Genomic DNA, 20,306 nt, shown 5'->3' with positions numbered 1-20,306 from the left:
ATTCCTTTTCCCGTCAGCTGGCGCTGTCAGACCTTGATGCAGAGAAGCATCACTGTGAATTGACGTCATCGCGGCAGCATGTGGGTTTTGTGGACTTCCTCTAAACACAGATGGACAGACTGTTGCATCCTGCTGAGTAAAACGATCGCTCAGGTCAGGTAAAAGCAAAAAAAAAACAGGTTCACGCAACTAAACAAAATGCTTCCGATGGATGCTTTTTTGGAAGTCATTTTTGATACATGCCTACATAGGGATATACAGTCGACCAAAAAATACACTTTAAGGCAACTGCGGTTTTGAAAAGTTAATCTTGCAAAACAGCCATTGGGTAGAGACCAGTCCACAGCCACTAAGGGGAGGTTTGTTCACACAACAAAAGGCTGTTGGATCTCATTTAACTTTTATACAAGTTCCTCTCGGAAAAGCTTTCAAAACGACCAGAAGAAAAACTCTCTTTCATTAAACAAAAATAAAAAAGTCACATTATGAAGTAACTAAAGACTCCGTTCTTTCTCTCGGTTAATGAAGACAGTAAGTAAAGGAAAGGAATTATTTCCTTTTGTGTCCTGTGCTTTGTCCTCAGGTGTGAGCCAGACAAAGTGTATGGACAGGAAAACACTGCAGGCATTTCCTGTTTTTCTGTCATTGTGGAGAAACAGTAGTTGTTTTCCTAAAAGCAATTTAGAAAATGTACATGTTTGGTAATAGCATTGTCCAAAGGTTTGAACCACGGTTTAAGGTCATGCTTTCGGCATTTTTTGTTTTGTTTTTTCATCTCTGTGAGTACACATCCCTTCATTTCTAAAACTGAGTTTCTTTTATTGTACAGCTATGGCCAAAGGTTTAGCATCACCCTATAGAATTAACCAATTTTGCTTCATAAAGTTGAGTTAAACCCAATGAATAATGTTACGCTAACATTGAATTACATACCGCTTTGCTGTTTTCCCCATCACAAAAAACTGACAAATTGAAAAATGTGACATTTCGAAATCTAACATGAAATACTGTACTAGTATTATGGCTTCTGGTAGACTTTGTAAAGGTTGCTTCATTGTGTGTGTTTTTACAGCCTGTGATGTGAAATGCATATAGGTTATGATAATTTCTAGACCGCCTCTCTGTGTGTGAGAGAGAGTTTGCTTGTGCTTGTTTCATAATGGATATAAAGACCACACTGTTCAATAAATTAAAAAGCTTGAGAAGTCGGTCAGCCACGTGCTCTTTAGGCAGAGTTCATGCCTGTGAGTTGTAACATATCCTGTGCCGTGTCTCCCGAGTATCTGTGCCTTGGTTATTAACGCCTGTAGCTGGTTTGACCACTTCAGCAACTTCTTGATGGCCATGGGATTACTGCACGGCCAGGAACCAGAAAGCTCAGGAATGGGAAATGCTTACTGAAGTTTTCAATTAAAAAAAGAAAATCATATCTGTGTAAGAGGTACAAATAAACAAATCTCTTTTTAAAAGGCACTAAAAGCATTTCTTTTTTTGCCCGATTACTGTACTGATCATCATTTAGTAAATAATTAGACTAGAGTAACCCACATTTTAAAAATGTTATAAATGCTACAATTAAAAGAACCCACTGAAACGACCAGTGGATATTTCACACTTCTCGGCTTCTCTGCTTCTTTCTTCAGCAGTAAGTTAGTGAGGGCATGCATCCTTAATGAAGTTTGAATTGCCTTTACTAATGTATTTAAGGTTGTATACTGACACTTGTACCAGGATTATTGAACCAAGTCCTGTTTGCTGTTGGCCTTTCTTCTCACTATATCCCGTACACCGGTGTATTAATGATGTTTGCAAATGTAGTTGCTGGAAAAATCAAGGATCATAAACGGAATGAGCTTCTATTTATTGATTTATTTGAATCATATATGAATATAAATGATTATTCACACGGTCACCCCCATGTAAGTAATCAGTAGCTACCAAGAGTAGGACCCATGGCTTATCATATCCTGTCAGTTGCTGCTGAGAATTTGTATTAAATTTAAAGAGGCCAATTATTTTACCACCGATTTTTTCCCCAATTTAGAATGTTCAATTCCTGTACAACTGCATACGTCATGCAAGGGAAATACAGGGAAAACTGTTGATTAAGAAAACACATTAAAAAAAATGTTTGACACGGTTTAATTGTAAAAAGGAAAATCCCTTCCCTTGCACAGCTGGAAGGCTTCTTTATCTTCCTCTGGAATGTGACGCGTTTGTTCCACAGTAAACTCTTATATACTTTGTAATGCAGAAAGAATCCCATGGATTATCCAAAAAAAAAAAAAAAAAAAATGAATAATCATCTGGGACATGATGGGAAAACCCAATTGCCAGGTTTCCTCCAAAACAATTATTAGGAATTTTTTTTCGTTTGTTTTAAGAGCAACATTGTAGTTTGTTAATTCAAAGTGCATCGCTAAGGAGAAAGATGAAAGACTAGACATACATTAAGTTTAGTAATTTTATACCGTAATCAAGTAACGGATGTAAGACTGCTGTACCATTTAAAAGAAGAAAGATTTTTTTTTACTTAAGGTGACTGAGACGAGGGGAGGGGGGGGGTTGTGGGAGAGACACAGGAATCAACTTTGCAATGTCACACAAGTCCCCAAGATTTATTTACAAATATTTACAGATGACCGCCACTAGAGCACCAGCACGGCAACTCCTAGGGTGGGCAGTGCAAAGGAAATTCACATGACTGTACTAGTGATGGTACAATGCACGGGCACATCTACACAAGCTAGAGTGCAAACAAAAGAAATCCTGAAATGCAAAACAGAGTGGCAATACAAAGCTACAAAATAAAAGCTGCTTATAGTCGACCCCCCTACTATGGGAGGTGCCGCTGCAGAAACCCAACAAAACCTCTGTATACCGAACTTGGATGCAATGTTAAATCCTGTAACTAAATACTATAGTGTTATACACACACGGTGGCCATGGACGTTTTCTTTACTTGCAAGTTTTGTTTCCTCTTTATTCTGGGATCCATTGTTCTCCGTCACAAAGGGCAGTGTGTTCTGGCTAATCAGCCCGCGGTTGTGTCAGCGGCTGCCTTTTATAGCGACATGCTGCACTGGGACATGCCCACCTGCTGATCACGGAACCGCAGCCAGCCAATCTTTGGCTACGTTTCCCTGTAAACAAACTCGGCTGGCAGCGTGTCACAGGCAGGGGGTTGTGGGTCTTTCCATTTGTCCCAGAAGCCAGTGACGGTACAGGGTCCCTGTTACATGTGGCAGACTAGGATTCAATTAGAATGATGGCTTCATTATCTTTATTGTGGCCTTAAAGTATAATAAAACAAAAAATCTGTAATAAATGTAGGCAGTTTATCCATTGTTGATATCAAATAATTGCACACAGTATCATTCAGTAGTTTTTTTTTATTATATGGTAACTTTTAAATGCTGCTTGTGAGCAGTCTGAAATGGTTTTATCAATTTTCTTTTAGAATTGTAAATTGTTTTTTTCCTCTTTCAGTCAAAAAATTGTACTAATTATGATTTGGAGAAAAGAACTTTGAAAACCCAACCCATTTTTTGTAAATATGTTACATAATACAGGAAAAGGCAGGTTAGTTGGAATGCAGTACACTCCCCATTTTGCCTTTTTGACAGCCTAGCTTTTTATTTTCTGGGAAGTCTGAAACCTCTTCCTCATACCCAGTGTTAAAACGAGCAGTTAGCATGCGCTGCCTGAGTCACACTGTGAGTGAAGGACAGATGTGATTAAAAGACTAAAGATTCTGAGTCAGTCAGCCAGTCATAGCATAACTAACCATGAGGCAAACATGAGTCTCCCTACCTTTGTGTCTGCAAACCCCAATATAATGTGTCTTGAAAGACACCCTTATGTTCCTGGTCCCCAGATTTGACTATGGGATTTTCCATATTCTTTGAAAGGGGTTTGTTCTATGTTTTATTCCTGTCTTGAACTACAGCATGGTGCAACAGGCATGTTATTCACAGAACAGTATCTGATTTTCAGTATCACAGACCAATCTGAGTTTGGCAGATGTGAATGGCTGCTGTATGTCACAATATGCAGGCACCTCTATTCTGTCTTTATGAGAGTTTGTTACAACATGGAGAAGATGCAGAGGGTATAATATATGGAAGAACTGTTAATGTGCATCCCATGTAAGCATGGTATATCACTGATACTGTGCCTATTAACTATATTAAATTCTCTCTACTATTGTATTTGATGTGCTTCCTATCTGTTGCATGTATTTGAAATTGACCAACGTCAGTAAACCATTCTTTCACGTGGAAACATGATTGAACGTCATATTCTCGGCATTGAAAGGGAATTTCCCGGCGACTACGTTCAAAAGATGTGATATTACAGGTGTAACCTGTTTTACAATGAAAAGGAGGCAGTGCATCTGCACACAGCGGTACTAAAAATGAACTTGAACAGGAGGATTATTATTATTTAATTTTTTAGTACCCTGGTACATATACTGCACAAAACTGTGAAGATGAAGACGGAGTTTGGACATATTTATAATGCAGCAGTTATTTTGCATTAAGGATAACATCTGTAGTTAAAATAAGATACAACAAAATAGAAAGCGCTAGGCCTTGACAACTCCTCCTTAAGCAAACTTATTCACAATTTGAATTATCTAGAAGTTCACTGAACATCCAGTTTCAGCTGCTAGCTACTCTCTGTCTCTGCTTAAGCATTTAAAAAATGGTGGTTCATTCCAGCAGAATGCGGATCCATCTCACATTTTCCGTGTGATCTGCAAACATGGCCCCAGAAAACTGGAAGCATGCATGCTAGTAAGTATTTGAATTATGCTATTGACGTCAGCACAGTCATTATGCAGGCTGCTGACCCGCCCAGCACTATTCCCCTGCCAAAAAAACTATAAGCTGCAATGCAAGAGCAACAGCTTGATTCTTCTCTTGTTTTTGATACTTTGCGTAGATTAACCTCACCAGAATATAATACGTGAGAAACAGCCCATCCGGAAGATTGTTTAACGAAAAAAAGAATGTTCTCCTTTTAGAAAGGAATGAGAATTGGTTAGATTCCACTGAGAAGGCAGTATTCACGTTCAACACATTCAACTAGGAAAACTCCAGATTGGTTTTGAAGCCTGCGTTCTAACTTTGTTATTCACAGTAAGAGGTCTTGCTAGGAGGGTTCATTGTATACGCCTATTACCCTCTGCCACACATGCAATCTAGGATTAGAAACCAATATATGGGATTGGTCAAACAACTTCACAATTCCCCTATTACTTTTGAAAGGAGAAGTGATTTCAGCCATTATCTACATCCCCCCACAAATGAACATACAGTATATCCTCTCTATTGGTGGATGGTTCACAATGGGTTAAGCAAAATTAAATAATCACTGAGTAGGGATGAGCAGATCGAGAACTTCAGTCTCTTGTGCTGCCAAGGAAGAAAATTGTTTCCACTTCCAGTATAGTAACCCTCAGTCCCCCTCACGTCATCTCACTCCCCCTACCTTACGAAATGGTTCCTAGTAATTTAAAGAAATATGATCGGTATGAAACTTTTACTACAGATTTCCATAACCGACTCTGCTCTGTCTGTGTGGTTCACATAAGGCAAAGGCTTTGTAAATCTATGTTAATAGGTTCAGTCAAGGCAAATACAGTTCATAAAAACAATACTACCATTGACATCTATTCATATGCATCTATGCAGGGGGGGGCAAAAACAAAGCTGTTTTTAATGTTACAAAATATTATTACAGAACACTGCTAATGACATTTCCAGATTACATCTAGTATAATTATAATGTAATTTAAACCGAGCGACATACATTTACTCTAGATTGTGTTGATACCAGTAGCTTGCCAAGGAATGGAATTAGACTATCCAGTGCTTACAGTATACAAAACTACAAGCATGTACTTCCTATTATGTTTCCAGCTGTTTTGTTTTTACCAGGATAAGTTTCATTTTGAGTAAGAATATGAGGTGGTGCAACCCTGGAAAAGCTAACTATTCATTCAGGGATATATTGAACTAGCAATCCAAGAGCAGTAAATACAAAATACTGATAGTCATCTGACTTCAAGGAACAAAAGCCCTTATAGTGGTAATTATCTCAGTGGCCACTGCATTACCATATACAATTGTAGTCTGACTGGTTTATTAAAGCACTGGGGGACTGAAGGTTTGTGATAATTAGCTATTACAGCTGTTTTGAGATAAACAAACAGATACTAACTCATGTTATTGGCTAAAATGATACAGATGCAATCCATGTGCTATTGTATTGTTATCTACAGATGCTGCGATAGCTTGTACCCATCCAGTATCCACTACGTCCCTTACTGCTGTGCTTGGTTGTCGCTTCCTGTGTCCGATAGTCTGTCTCATGTTTCAGTGGTAAAAGAAGTTTGTATTAATTTCCTGGCTCGTATGGCCTCCCTGTTGAGAACTGCTACTCGGCACATCACTGCCTGCCATGTATGGTGTGGCTCTGGAAACACCCTTCTACGTGTGTGTGGCTTACCAGGTGTGAAATACGTGTTTCATGTGAAGAGAAGTAAGGATGTGCGTGTGATGTAAAGGCTAGCAAATTATAATGTAGAAAAAAGTGTAAAAAATTATCCTAAAAGTTAAAAATGTGACAAACAGACCATACACAGGCTACTGGAATTCCACTGGAATAGTTTGTTTTAGTGGTTAGTTCAAAGTTTTTTTGGTAAGCTGGTATGTTTGTATGTATGAATGAATGAATATATCCCCTTCAGGTCACATGTGTTATGAAATAGATATAGATAGGAAACTTAACATGGTACAAGTGTGCACACAGCGACTGAAGGAGACATGTGAAGTGGTCATTGCACGAAATATTGAAAATGTTTCGGTTCAATCTAATATATCATTTATTAATATTAAGTATTAGGTGCTCTGCAAGCACTTTATAGTGTAGCAAAGTAAATCAACTGCAAGAATAAGTTCTTCATCACAGTGGACTTCCTGCAAAAATCGTAAATGCAATATTTTGGTCAGAAGTGTTTGAGAGTGTCTAACCCCTTCAATAATCTATAGCCCCTTTCAGACTGGCACTCCTACCCAAGTCCAGTCCCGGGTTCTGGCTATCCTGATCACAATCCTGCGTAGTGTGAAACCACGTACCTGGGTCATACACGGGTTAACCCGGGTCACGGCGACCCATCTCAGGAAGTGGGTCGACACGCTTTGACCCGGGTTGAGCGAGACAAAATGCATGACGACCGTTCGTGAGCCGACGCAATGACAAACAGCCACGCCTGTTTTCCCTCTTGTGAAGCTGTCTGGGCAGCAGTTTCAAGAAGGGATGTTATGAAAAGTTTTGCATGTACCTTCTGAAAATGAGAGCTGACTGTCCATAAAAAATAAAAACCCAAAGTGCAAGATTCTTCTCCTATTTGTCTTTAAGTCAAGAGTGTTGTCTTAGCTTGTTTGTAACTGTACAGTGAGCTACAACATACTGTAGACTTCTGACTTCAGAAGAAATGCGTCATGCCCTTCAGAAAGCTGTTTGCTTTTCCTCCTCATAACCATACGTTTATGGTAATGAAGCTGACAAAGGGAGGGGTCCTCCCACCAACTTCCTCAGAAAGAAAGATCTATTAAACTGCTGTTGACAAAGCTGACAGAAACCAGGAGGCAGGCTTACCAAGTTTGAAAAAAAAGAAACTGAAATTGATGTAGTAGCAGAGTGAGGGGAAAGTGATATGTTTTAACTCACGATGAAGGAGCACTGTGCGAACCTCAGCAGTGTGGGTCTCAGTTGCACTAGTGACACTAGCATGAACACCATGGAGGAGATCAAGCCTAATTACATGTCCATGTGTTTGTTTGCAGAAGAATCTTATCAAAAACTAGCTATGGAAACCATGGAGGAATTGGACTGGTGTTTAGACCAGCTTGAAGCAATACAGACTTATCGCTCCGTCAGCGAGATGGCATCCAATAAGGTAAGGAATTTAATTCCACTGTACTGTTTGATGTACTCACTAATGTAAAAAAAAAAAAAAAGTGCTTTCTTGGGAGTGGGGAAGGACGAATAAGGAAATATAATATGGCAGAGATTTAGATTTTCTAGGTTTTACATATGATTTTTAGTAACACATTTCTCTTTTTTTTTTTTTTTTAATTGGTTGATTCATAGGCAGAAAGTTCAAAAGCCCTGAATTACACGAGCCACTCTTTTCAGAAGCCAGTTCTTTATATATTATAACATAAGTGCCGCTCACTAAGTTTTTCTGAATGCCTCTGTGTTCAGGGTGGCACTAGACATCATCTCTAAAGTGGTTCTGGATGGGGTGAAAGTTCTTGAGTTTTTCTTTCTTTAAGCAAATTAAAGGAAGCAATCTAACATGTGCCTACTTCTGGTAATCTATGGCTATGCACAATCCACAAAGATACTTTATAATGCACTAATATCTGCCTATTCAATCACAGTTAAGCATTTTGAGAGTTCTACATGTTAGAATATTGGTACAAATTAAATCACAAAATTCCAATAACCTTTTTTTTTTTTAACAAACTCGTTGGGTAAAGCAAAATTTAAAAAGGTATTTAAAAGTTTATTTTCAGTTGGTGCAATTGCAGGAAGACAGATTTCATGTTGGCTATGTAGAAGTATGAAAAGAAACAAATTGAATTGGTTTGTAAAATAACTTTACTTGTTTCATTCGATATTTCTAAATCCCTGTAAACTAGCGGTGTTAAATCTAGAAACTCAGAGAAACCACTGGCTACATTTTAAAGCCCAGTCTGAACCAACAAAATAAGAAAGCCTTCATGCAAAATGACCAATTCCATTCATAGTAATTGCTTTAATGCTAGATCACTGACCTGTCTTTCATTATTTCATGCCGTATTGTGCATTCTTATTTCACTGCAGTTTTAGCACATTCATTCTGAAAAACATTCTGCTACCCTGTTGGACAACAGGATGCTTGGCCTTTAGTGCATTTGGAAGTGATAGAAAAAACAAAAAACCGCCATGATTGGGAGTGTGGCGACTGTACAAACAGGTACTGATCTTCCTGTTCCACACTTTTGCCAAGTTCCTGGCTTGGCAAGACTACAGCCGAGAAGTTCATTCCCGACTGCGAGCAGGCAAGCCACAGCTGTCAAAAGTGTGACTTCAATTTCCTGTCTCCTTCCTGATCCCTGTTCAGACAGACTACACTGGCACCAATAACAGGGAAACCCTTTCAAACTTGATTTTTTTTCAAAGTTACCAACGTCATAGGGGAGAACAAAAGATTGCAAATCATTTACAGCAGGATTATATTCATTTTATAGTATAACTTTGCAGCAGTAGAAGAACCGTGTACTGAAGCACATTGACCCCGTGAGCAAACAGGCTTTCCTAGCAAGTTGTCTTGCAGGGACTTTCGTGTATATAAATTACATCACATTGATGTTACTAATTAAGCAATGAGATGAAATATTAAAAAACAGTACTGTGTCTTTTATTAATTCTTATACAAGGTCTGAAGTTCTGAGATTTACAGACCTTTTATTTAATTGTATGTTTCTAAGTAAGAAATTGTTACTGTAGAATCCAATATTGTTTTCTGTTGGATATATGAATTCATGTAAAATGTACAGGGCTCACCTTTATTTATCTGTTATGTATCTGTGTTGTTAATTTAAATCTCAAATGTGTTAAACCCAGTTTAACCCAAACAAGCTGCATTATTGTGTTTGAGTTGAATAGCCAGTTGTTTTTTGATTTGGTAGATCCACCAGTGTATAGCCACTAGAACAATTAATACAATCTCTGTACAGCTATCTAATCAACCTGACGGGTTTAAACACTGTGTGTTCTGGAAGTCCTGTGGTCAGTGTTGCGCGTGCATTAGTTGATTTGAATAATGTAACTAATTAATTAAAGCAATACAAAAACATTCTTTATCTTGTTGAATACGGCATTTTGAAAAGTAATTTGGAGATTTTGTTTTTCCACGGAGGTGGAGAATCTGGCTCAGTTTTGTCTCACAAACTGTCTCTAAACGGTTAGGTTAAAAGAGAAAAGGTTTCCCGCAAGGTTCTCGCTTCTTCCATAAACATGCAGTGCACTTCATGCCCGGTCCTCAGAACTACACTATGCGGACGTGTACAGTTTTCTCCTTCCAAAAAAATAGGATTTAATTAAACTGAAATTGAAGAATAGGGCCCCCCTATGTCTTTCATTCGTGAAGGTAATTTGAGGATGGTCAGAGTTACTGTAGTGGTTCTCACCCAGGTATTACTGAAAAACTACAACAAAAAAGCAATAATGATACGTCCTTTGTTTTAGTGTTTTAGTGTAACCCCCCCCCCCACACACACGTTTATTTGTTTGGTGATAGGAAACTCTGTCTCCCTGATGTGTCATCGTGTTTTTATGTTTGCCAAAAGAGTCCCAAAACACAAAACAAGGTTTATGAAATATCATACTTTTCTCTTTCCCAAAACGTGTAGTAGGGCCTCACCTGGGGCGATACAATACGTAAAGAGTAATATTTCCTGTAAACAGGGCAGGTTAAAGCCACGACTCACAGGGGAGGTTCATACAGGTAGTGACACTGATATCTCATGCCTGAGCTACTGCCTTGCATGTTATAAGTGTAGCATGTAAGTGCATGCGAGTCATTAGCACTATCACATTTCCGAATTTCCGTCAGATTTTTTTACGAATCATAAGGAGAGCCACACTTTGAAAAGTGTTTAAAGCAGGATCTTGAACCACGTACTGGTGTTCTAAAGGCAAATGAAATGGAACTTTGTTGGTTTCAGAAGGAAGTAAACATTTCCTCTGTCATAAAGTTGTGGAAGCAGGTAAGCTCAACTTCTATAGTAGCTGAAACTTTTGTGCTTGTTTTGTGAAACGTCCTGTGCAGGGGACTACACTGTATGTTAGTTTGTTTTGAAACAGATATCTATAATAGGCTTACACTATTTTAGGTGTAACAGTTTTTTTTTCAACATTTTTACAATGACCTATACAATACTTCATTTTATTTAATGTTTGTTCTTTAAATGAGAAAACACGGATAGTAAATTAGTCATTTGAACTAACATCAAGGGGAGTGTCTGTCTATCACCTCACTGTAACCATGCCTCATTGTGCTGTACTATGCCAGGGACTTTTTAGAAGCTGTTGGAAGCTCACTGCTTTACGTTGCAGAGGAAAAAGTAATTGAAGGAATCAGCTATGACTGTGCTGTTGAGTAACTTTTTTTAGGAGTGTGTCTTCCCCTTGGTTAACTTCTTAGTGTTTCCTTTGTTGAAGTTTAAGACAGAGAGACTACTGAAACAAGGCTTTGTCAGTGCAAGTTCGAGTTTAGGCACTCCAAATTTCAGAGAATGCCTTCCTTACACAAAGCAAGCAGAAATGTGAGTATTGCTTTTAGGAGCCTGTAAAAACGGAAGTGCTAATAGAACTCATTTTGTACAGTGGTCTCTGAATCATTGCTTAGATTGTTTTCTGTGATAAGAAATGAAGCTGTGAAATGAGCACTGGATGAGATTCATTAATAACATGTATGTTTGAAATGTATTGCTTGGAATGATGTTGAACCAACTCCTGGTGAAATGACCAAACTAGGCATTGCACACATGTTTATATACTGTAGAATTGTTTAAGTTTATGTAAAATTCACCATCAAGTTATTACTTAATACATATGTGGTGGAAACAAATCAACATACTTCCAGTTTATCAGTTAAGTATTATCAGTTTATCAGTTAAGAGATGGAAGACGGTTGTTCTGAGCAGGTTTCCTGGCAGGAAGAGTAGATGTTTATTACTACAGTAATCATGCCAAGAAGATTAACGGCTGATGACTCCATGCAGTGATGGCATGTTGTGATAGCTCTACCTACGTACATGTTTTGTGTCAATCTGTGAAGTAAGCAAAACTGAGTCACACTTATGAAATGGGGCAAGCGGTGTCAGACATTTCTCGTAGTTATTCAATGGTGTCCTGTGTTTTTTGGTAAATGACGTACAGTGTAGTTATGAAGTTAGTTGTAATTAATGGAAAAGGTTGTAAACAGTGATGTTTGCTTGAGTAATTTGACCTTCCAATTCATAATGTCAGTGATTGCACTTAATCATTTAAAATACCTGTTAGTTTTTAAAATGCATGTGCAGTAAAACACATCCGAACTATTAGGCTTCCACCTTGCCTCAAAAAAGAAATAACTTCAATAGAGATTGTTCAAGACGGTATAAAATGTACTTGAAGCTGAAGATCTCCAACTGCAGCATGTTGATTGACAGGTGCTTAATAATGAGTGTTTCCCCGTGTATAGTATTTCCATTGAGATGCACAGTGTCCAGGCAGTCCTACAAGGAAGTCCTACTGGTTAAAGGAAAACAGTGCACCTATTTTTCTGAATAAAATGTTTTCAGCCTTCATTGTTAGAATGAAGTATATTTGCTGCAGTCTCAGCTGTCAGAACAACTTAATCTAGCATCCATTAACTGGATTCACACAACATTGCTCACTGGTGCGTACAAAAGAGCACCATGTGGATTCCCCCTCAAGGCACTGCAGACAAATGGCAAGATATTGTATTAGGAATTGGGGACAGTATCACGGGCTGCTGATCCTGTTTTGCAAAAGAAAGAATGTTGTTCAGAAAATGCTTTAAAAGACATCGACAATAGCTTGTATTTTAAATGGTATTTAATCTTTAGGGTTTTTATTGCATGCTCAAGCTATACGTATCATGCTATATTAACACAATACCCCTTTTGTAATGATGTGAAATGGAGCATCTAATTCGAAAAGGGGAATTTGTCTGGTCATTTTGGATCACAAATAGTCTAGTTTGTATTTTTTGTATTTAATTGCATTGATACCTGGTGTAAAAGGAAGTACCATTGTAGCACCTCTATAGTTAAGTAAGCTCCTATTATAAATCATGAATTTGAGATATGAATAACTCAGGTTTAAAAGCAGTTAGACATAGGAAATTGTCAACTTGATTATCTCTGAAACTGGAAAAGGGCTCTCCTTAGAATAAAAGGGGGCGTCTAAAAATGAGTTAAATTGCAATGTTTCAGACTGTGTTTTCATACTGTAGCTGTCAAACTGTGAGGTGGTTAAACATGCCGTTCAGCCAGACATGTGTGCCTGGAGAGCCTCCACGCTGCTGTCTGTGCTGCAGTGCCCCGGTAGAACATGGCGCAGTTAAGATTGCTCTCGTGTAAAAACGGAACCCCAATCTCCCTGGTTTTGTGGATCTTACGTACGTTATCTTAACATAGTTTGTCATCCCCCCCCCTCCCCCAGTTAATTATATATCATATAAAATGATTACTACTCTTTGAAGCTGCACTAGATTGTCTCGGTTCACAATAAAAATCTTGTACAGGTTAGATATCTCAAAATAGGCTGACAAGTTAACCAATGTCCTTGAAAGTGCTTTTTTTCTTTTGCATAATCTTAATGAAATTGAATTAAAATGGCAAAGGACAAATAGGGTTTCATACAATTACATTTCAAAACAGGTTTCCTATTGGTTTCTTCCTTGTGACCTAGAAATGCCCCTGTTGACTTGCCTAGATTAAATGATCCCGTCCACAATGAAGGAGCAGAGAGCGAAGCTGTATAGACTATCCTGCTGGCTTGGACACTGCATTGTCAGTACTGCTCACCTTGTAAAAGCTTCTTCGGCTGCTAAAAGGATTGATCTCCACTTTCTTTATTGCCAGATACATTCTTGAGAAAGTTTGGTTGATATTTTTTTTTTTCACTGCAAAGGTGTTTGGTAAAGCCACACCTGATTTCTCTCTTACATTACTGGTGCTAGAACAGTACAGAAGCATTTAATAAACACACAGTGCTCTGCATCTTAAAAACACACCTGTATTTTGCATTTTTAAAAAAAATGAATGCCATAATAAATAAATAACATTTGATTGACACAGGCAGTCATTGACAACAGTAAAAGGATCGGTACAGAAACCGGACATTCTATTTGCTATTCCAAGCACGTCTGCACATAGATACAAAGCTATGTATTCATCTTAAAGCTTCCTCCATTGTTTTATTTTCTGCTGCACAGCAAAACATCTCTCCTTCCTTGTACAGCAGATGCTAATTCAGAATCTATTTAGATAGAAATCTATCCAATTATTATTCCAAATACACTCAGAACAGTAATACTACTAAAATAAAGAGATTGGAAAATGAATGTACAGTACTAAATGATCACCTGCAAAACAGTTCCACTTACTCATTAAAAATGTCACAATAGTGGTTTGATTTTTAAAACATGAAGATTACCGACAGCATTGATCAATTGTGTGGGGGAAGCCTATGCTGTTGACATATTGACCATGCGATGGTTTAGAGAAGTCCTTTCTGGGGGAAGGGTGTAAAGCATGTGACTTCATCGCAAGCTTGGCTGAGCTGTGTTTATCAGCGGTATGGTTTGAAGGGAAACCTCACAGTCCAGCCTTGGGAGGTCATGTGATGCTGTTGCCATGGCGTTTAAAATGTTCATTTGATTGGTTGTTCTCTGGCTCCAGACTAGGGTTTCACCAGTGGATAAAGTGTAGGTGATGTCATTGTAAGTGGTAGGAATACCAATTATTGTGAGCAGCCCTACAGAGAAAATAGCCATGCCTGTTTAATCACCAGGATTCCGTCTGGATTTACTGACAGCCCACAGATCTAACACAAATAATAATAATTTCTCATGAAGTCCATTAATAGCCGACAATCTATTTAGCATTTTTTAAATCTAATAATAGTCAGTCATCGTAATGTTAATGCGTAGATAACAGTGCAAACATCTCATTTTGAAGGTCAAATGCCATATATATATATATATATATATATATATATATATATATATATATATATATATATATATATATAATTTTACATTTTTTGTATCATATTGAGAATTTGCAAAATACCAAACTAATTTGATTAAAATGTCTTAAGTGTATATTTGTAATATGTATAAAAGATCTTTTGCCACATTTTTTTTTTTTAAACAAACATGTGCTATAACAAAATATGTTTCCCTAATTAGATCAAGCTGCCTTTATGCAGCACTGTGAAAAAAAAAAAAACCCTTGTTAATACATAACTGCAGTGCCGTGTTGAGAGAAGGGGGGTGGGGGGCGCAACTCCTGAATTTGTTTTGCATATGTAAGCAGGGGGCTTTCTCCATTTTCTGTCAAATCATCTGTGCTTTGGGAAAATGAAGAGTCTGAATTCTGTTGCTGGGGTTGGCAGACCAGATCCTTCCAGTGCAAGTCACCGGAGCGAGACTAATCTGAAGCAGGGACCCCCTTCAGCCAGCTAAATCATCCGAGGCTTTTCATAATTTATCAGCTCCTGGTGCTACAATCTAGCAAACAGCACAAGCTTGGGATTGATCCTGGCTTCTTCATCCGACCCTGTTTTCATGCTCTCCTTCTGCCTCGGAGTGGACAGATACTGTACACAGTCCTGCTGCAAACATGGCGTGCCAAATGTGGCTGTCTTTTTTAGCTGATAACGGACCATTTGGGGGATTTGGGGAATTCTGCTGCTGTTAAAGTGGAGAGTATTTTGGGATTAGTTGCGGAATACCTTCGACTGTATATCTGTAATCTGGCATAAGGAGTGTCGGTGGCTGTGCTGCAACGTGGTCAAAATGCCTGAGACAAACTATTTACTGACGGTATCTTGGGGTTACATCAAGGTGGGTAAATTAGCATATATACATAATGGACTTGTTTAATTTGGTCTGGGGTATACTGTACACTCATGTATGGGACTGAGGCCACACCGATTCCTGACGTGTGCAAAACTGTCTAGCATGCATGTAACAGAAATGTATTTAGAATTTTGTAAAAGCGTTCGAAAAAGCGTTCAGGAAGATGTTGGCACTGTATACAGAAACAGCCACTGTAATTAAATTCTCTGCAGTAGACAGACGTGTGCTCATTCAGGTCAAGACTAACCTTTGTTGTAACATAGACCTTTTTAAATAAAGATATATGCATTGTTGTCAAGGGAGTCATTTTCCAATCAAATTGCAGTTGTGTATAATGGTGTTTTCTTAAGTGTCACTGAATGTAGATGTAAATATGATTGTTTCTTCAAATAGATTCAAATCCCAGGGGTATAGCTTTTTGATTTGATTGATCTTGGTTTAAAAGCTCTTATTTTAAATGATACAATTCATAATGAGTGGTTGGTTTGTTACACTGGAAAGTTGTGGCGCAGCACTGGGAAACTGCTCAGATCTTATTGGTTGTCATAAATGCTGGACTGGTGACCCTGTTATCTGAAATAGCCACAATATGGAACAATGACCACAAGCACTGTTTCTTAATGTAAATGTGTGTGTTCATATACAGTACTGAATTGAGATTGAACAGCATTACTGATAAGGCAGCTTTAAAAGTACATTCAAATCTAAGTGCCACCCTCTTCTCTCTGTGTTTCAGTTCAAGAGAATGCTGAACCGGGAGCTGACACACATGTCGGAGACGAGCCGGTCAGGAAACCAGGTGTCTGAATTCATTTCAAACACCTTCTTAGGTAACTAGCCTTTGGGTTATTACAGGTATTTTGACATGTTTTGCCACACATTCAAAATAAGGGAGGGGGGGGACACACAACAAAAATATCCTTCGACGTGTTTTAACAAAAGGGGGTTGAAACAGAACTTGTATCTAAAAAATAAATAAATAAATAAATAAAGTACAAATACCTGATCAAATTGTAGGGTTCTCTGATCCCCTAGGAAACCTCGAAGACAAAATCCATAAAAGGTAACTAGATATTCCAAGTAAAGTACACCATCCACCATACCCTTATGCATTCCAGTGCACATGCACACTGTATATAGTACATGTATATTAATTGGAACACAGAAGCTATACTGTGTACATCACCCAGTCTCAGGTAGATATTGAAAATGAAAATCCCTTAGCTAGTTAATGTATGCTTATTGGTACTGTTAATTGGGGGTGAGAAAGTGTCACGGGGGAACGGGAGCCCGTTTTTTTATTAATACAGAAGGCGATGGAGCAGCGCTGGCTAGCAGAAAATCAATCTTTCTCCTACTTAAGCATCTGCTCTTGTACCATGCTGTGTTTTACTGCAGCTGATTCGCACCAGTGGTATTTACAGCCCTTCACTGATGGATTTCTGCATGTGGTGTTTTACTGCTGTTCAGTATCCATTTTTGTAAAGTAATGGTCTTGACAGCAGATAGAGCCATTGTTGCGGAAACCCAAGTTTGTTTTTTATGTATCGTTTCGGGTCCTCTTTGATTGAACTCTTACATTAATCCTTAACAAAATGCTTCCCCAATTGCTTGCCACTAGCCAAGCTGTTCTGTTCTGTGAATCATCTTCAAAGCACTTAATGGATCTCTTTTTAAAAAGCTAACCGTGGAAAAATAATAAACTCATTATATAGTTTAAGAAATGTGTGAAATGAATCTCGACTCCTGAACCCCCCCCCCCCCCTCGAGGTTTCAGTTGAGCTGATAATATTTTAAAGTGCAGGGAATTGTGAGGTTTGTGCTTCAACACTGCGGATTCACTAATCCAGTCTTATCCAGTTTGCAGGAGGATTCTTTGCTTCAGAATCTTCCCCTGCAGTGCTTGTGGGTGGGAGGAGGGAGGAGGGGGGGCAAGCATGTATTATGCAGTAGGAGCTTGGTGGTAACCCTTGTGGAAAAGGAAAACGCAGATTCAGTGACGAACACCCAATTAGTGACAGCTTGCCTTTTTTTACTTTCATGCTTTTTGAAGTTGCCCCATACAGTCATGACAGATGGGTATTTGTTTCCATTCCGTCAGAGAAAAATGGGATTTGGTGGAATAGCAGCTGAAACGGAGACATCTGGGTTCAGCAGGATTTTTTCATTGTTATTGGTTTGGTTTTTGTTTAGCTTTTGATTTAGCTTTAGATTTTGCATTGTATTTCTATAAATGAAAGATTTCAGTTTAAGATGCATTAGGAGGCAGTAATACGGTACAATGGATCATTGGCAATGCATTTAAAATTGAATTGCCCATTGTAATTAAATGTACAGTTGAAACAAAATATAACAGCAAGATATGTTATTGTTGCAATAACACTATAAATACAACCTGAAGTGTTATTACTGTGCAATCAGTCCCATTGATGGCATTTTAACCGTGCTGCCCTCACCCCTTTGCATGCGACTGCAGGCGAGTACACTGCCTTCGAAAAGTTTTAAAACAATACTTCAATTGATGCCAATGTTGGAGCTAGCTGGAGAGCAATACATCCGATTTCTGGCATGTGGATTGGAGGGTAGCCTGATAAATGATTATATGCAGTAAAGCACATTGATACAAGTGAACAACCCCTTCCCTCTCCCTGATCAAGCAGAACATATCTTTATACTGCAGTCAAGCCATATCTGGTACATAGCTGTCTGTAATGCAGATCGAGACTGGTGATTACAAAAATTCTGTCGTTGTTTTTTTTCTATCGTTCTACACAGTTGTTCTTACTGTTCTGTGATCTCAGGTACTTTTCATTAGGAACTGCTTCTTCACTGAAGTGTGAAAAGCTCTCCGTGTTATGGTATTAAACCATGCAGCGACATAAAGTCAAGTACATATGTTACATCAGAATGGTTTCTCATTTAAAAATCACAGATTTCATTCTAGCCCCTTATGCATTCACTTTGGGTGCGTGTATTTTTATTAAGCATTTTTAACAAAAAAAAAAAACACTTTTGATATTTAAAATCTTGGAGTCAAGCTGAAAAATGCATTAACCTTTTCTGCAGCTTGAACATTGATCTGTGCCAGAGAGACTGTATGGGAAAAGCCCTTCATTTGAATCAATTGATAGTCCAAACAAAGAAAAAGATTGTCAGGTGGACATGCTTATGAATAACGGCTTCCTTCTTTATTGCCCTGCACTAGAAACGGTGTTTCCGCTCAATTAATTTCTGTTGCCACTTTCTTTAATTAAGCAATAAATAAATAAATAAATAAATAAAAATACAGCAATTACCCGAATTATTGTAAAGATAATTAAATCTGCCTCAGCAGAGGGAATATAATGGCATGCAAACTAACCAGAGTATGAAAAATGACTCATTAAAGAGGAGATCTACCAGCAATTCCCTCAATGCAGGTAGAATTTTTTTTTTTTCTTTTCAAAATCAAATATATGTTTTCGGACAAAAGCCCTTTAGCTGCGAAGAAGAGCTTTTGTCCAAAACATATTTGTGGAAATAAAAAAAATCTATCGTCAGAAACAAATGTTTTAATCATTTAGGCTAAACCTTTTGTGTATATCCATAAAAAAAAAAAAACATTTTTATTTTTTAAACAATATGCAAAGGAACATCTTTCGTTGCCCAGGTGTATGAGGTACAGTGATTTCTGAGCACCTGGGGCCATTGACGTCACTCAGCGAAATATAAGGTGTTGGAAGAACAGGAAAAGCCAATTGCAATTTATGTTAGTTTACATCAAGGGGAAAAAAATGTATCCTTAACACTAATTAGGTTAAAAAGAGCATGAAACAATATTGGCAAAAATGAAGGAACTTGCTTTCTGCTCCCTTTATACAGGGTCATGCTTTGAAGTAGAAGAAAAAAATCAAAATGCATTACAAAGAGGGGTTTTATATTTAAGCAATGGTACTTTGAGGTCAAGATCAGCATAGTGCCACAAAAGGATGATAAAATTGACATTATTCCTCCGGCTCTCGCTTCCACAGACAAACAGAATGATATGGAGATCCCATCCCCGACATCAAAGGCCAGAGACAAGAAGAAAAAGGAGCAGCAACTCATGACACAAATCAGCGGGGTGAAGAAACTAACTCACGGCTCCAGCTTGACCAACTGCAGCATCTCAAGATTCGGAGTCAAAACAGACAAGGAGGACCTGCTGTCCAAGGTGTGTGTGGGATTCAAAGCCTTGTTAAAATATCAGTGCAATCAAGTAATGCAAATCAAACCAGAGGAATGGTTACGCAAAAAAAAGAAATGTCAAATTGAAGAGAAGGGATATTTTCATATTATTTAACTAGGCTTGTCAGATTAGACTGATTAGCTACATATTTTTAAATACAAGGCTTTCTTTAAATTACTACAGTATTAACCCTTTCATGCATGAAATATTAAGTAGCTGATTTAGTTTTTCCATTGCTTTATATGGGGTGCATCCTTATGAGGTCATCATGCATTTGAGTCTTCCGTCTGTCCCCATATGAAGTCACCATACATGAAAAGGGTTAAATAAGCCAAGTTACTGCATCAAAACAAGTAGACATGACATATAATTAGGAATTGT

The 20,306-nt window shown here is 38.1% G+C and overlaps 1 protein-coding gene across 4 annotated transcripts in view; it reads left to right on the top strand.

The window, feature by feature from the left end:
- pde4ba (phosphodiesterase 4B, cAMP-specific a) overlaps positions 1–20,306 on the top strand; it is a 106,182-nt gene that overhangs the window by 80,280 nt on the left and 5,596 nt on the right. For 3 of the 4 annotated variants that reach the window (XM_034028988.3, XM_034028990.3, XM_034028991.3), the window contains 3 exons: positions 7,857–7,969; positions 16,455–16,548; positions 19,729–19,910. In XM_034028988.3, coding sequence (XP_033884879.3) covers positions 7,857–7,969; positions 16,455–16,548; positions 19,729–19,910 — 389 coding nt within the window. Of the gene's footprint in view, positions 1–7,856; positions 7,970–15,200; positions 15,704–16,454; positions 16,549–19,728; positions 19,911–20,306 lie in introns of those variants that run through there. The other variant, XM_034028993.3, reaches the window with a different exon arrangement.

This window comes from Acipenser ruthenus, chromosome 12, assembly GCF_902713425.1.
Source record: "Acipenser ruthenus chromosome 12, fAciRut3.2 maternal haplotype, whole genome shotgun sequence".
Lineage (NCBI taxonomy): Eukaryota > Metazoa > Chordata > Actinopteri > Acipenseriformes > Acipenseridae > Acipenser > Acipenser ruthenus.
The sequence above is the reverse complement of the archived record's forward strand: the minus strand, read 5'-3'. Positions and strand labels throughout refer to the sequence as shown.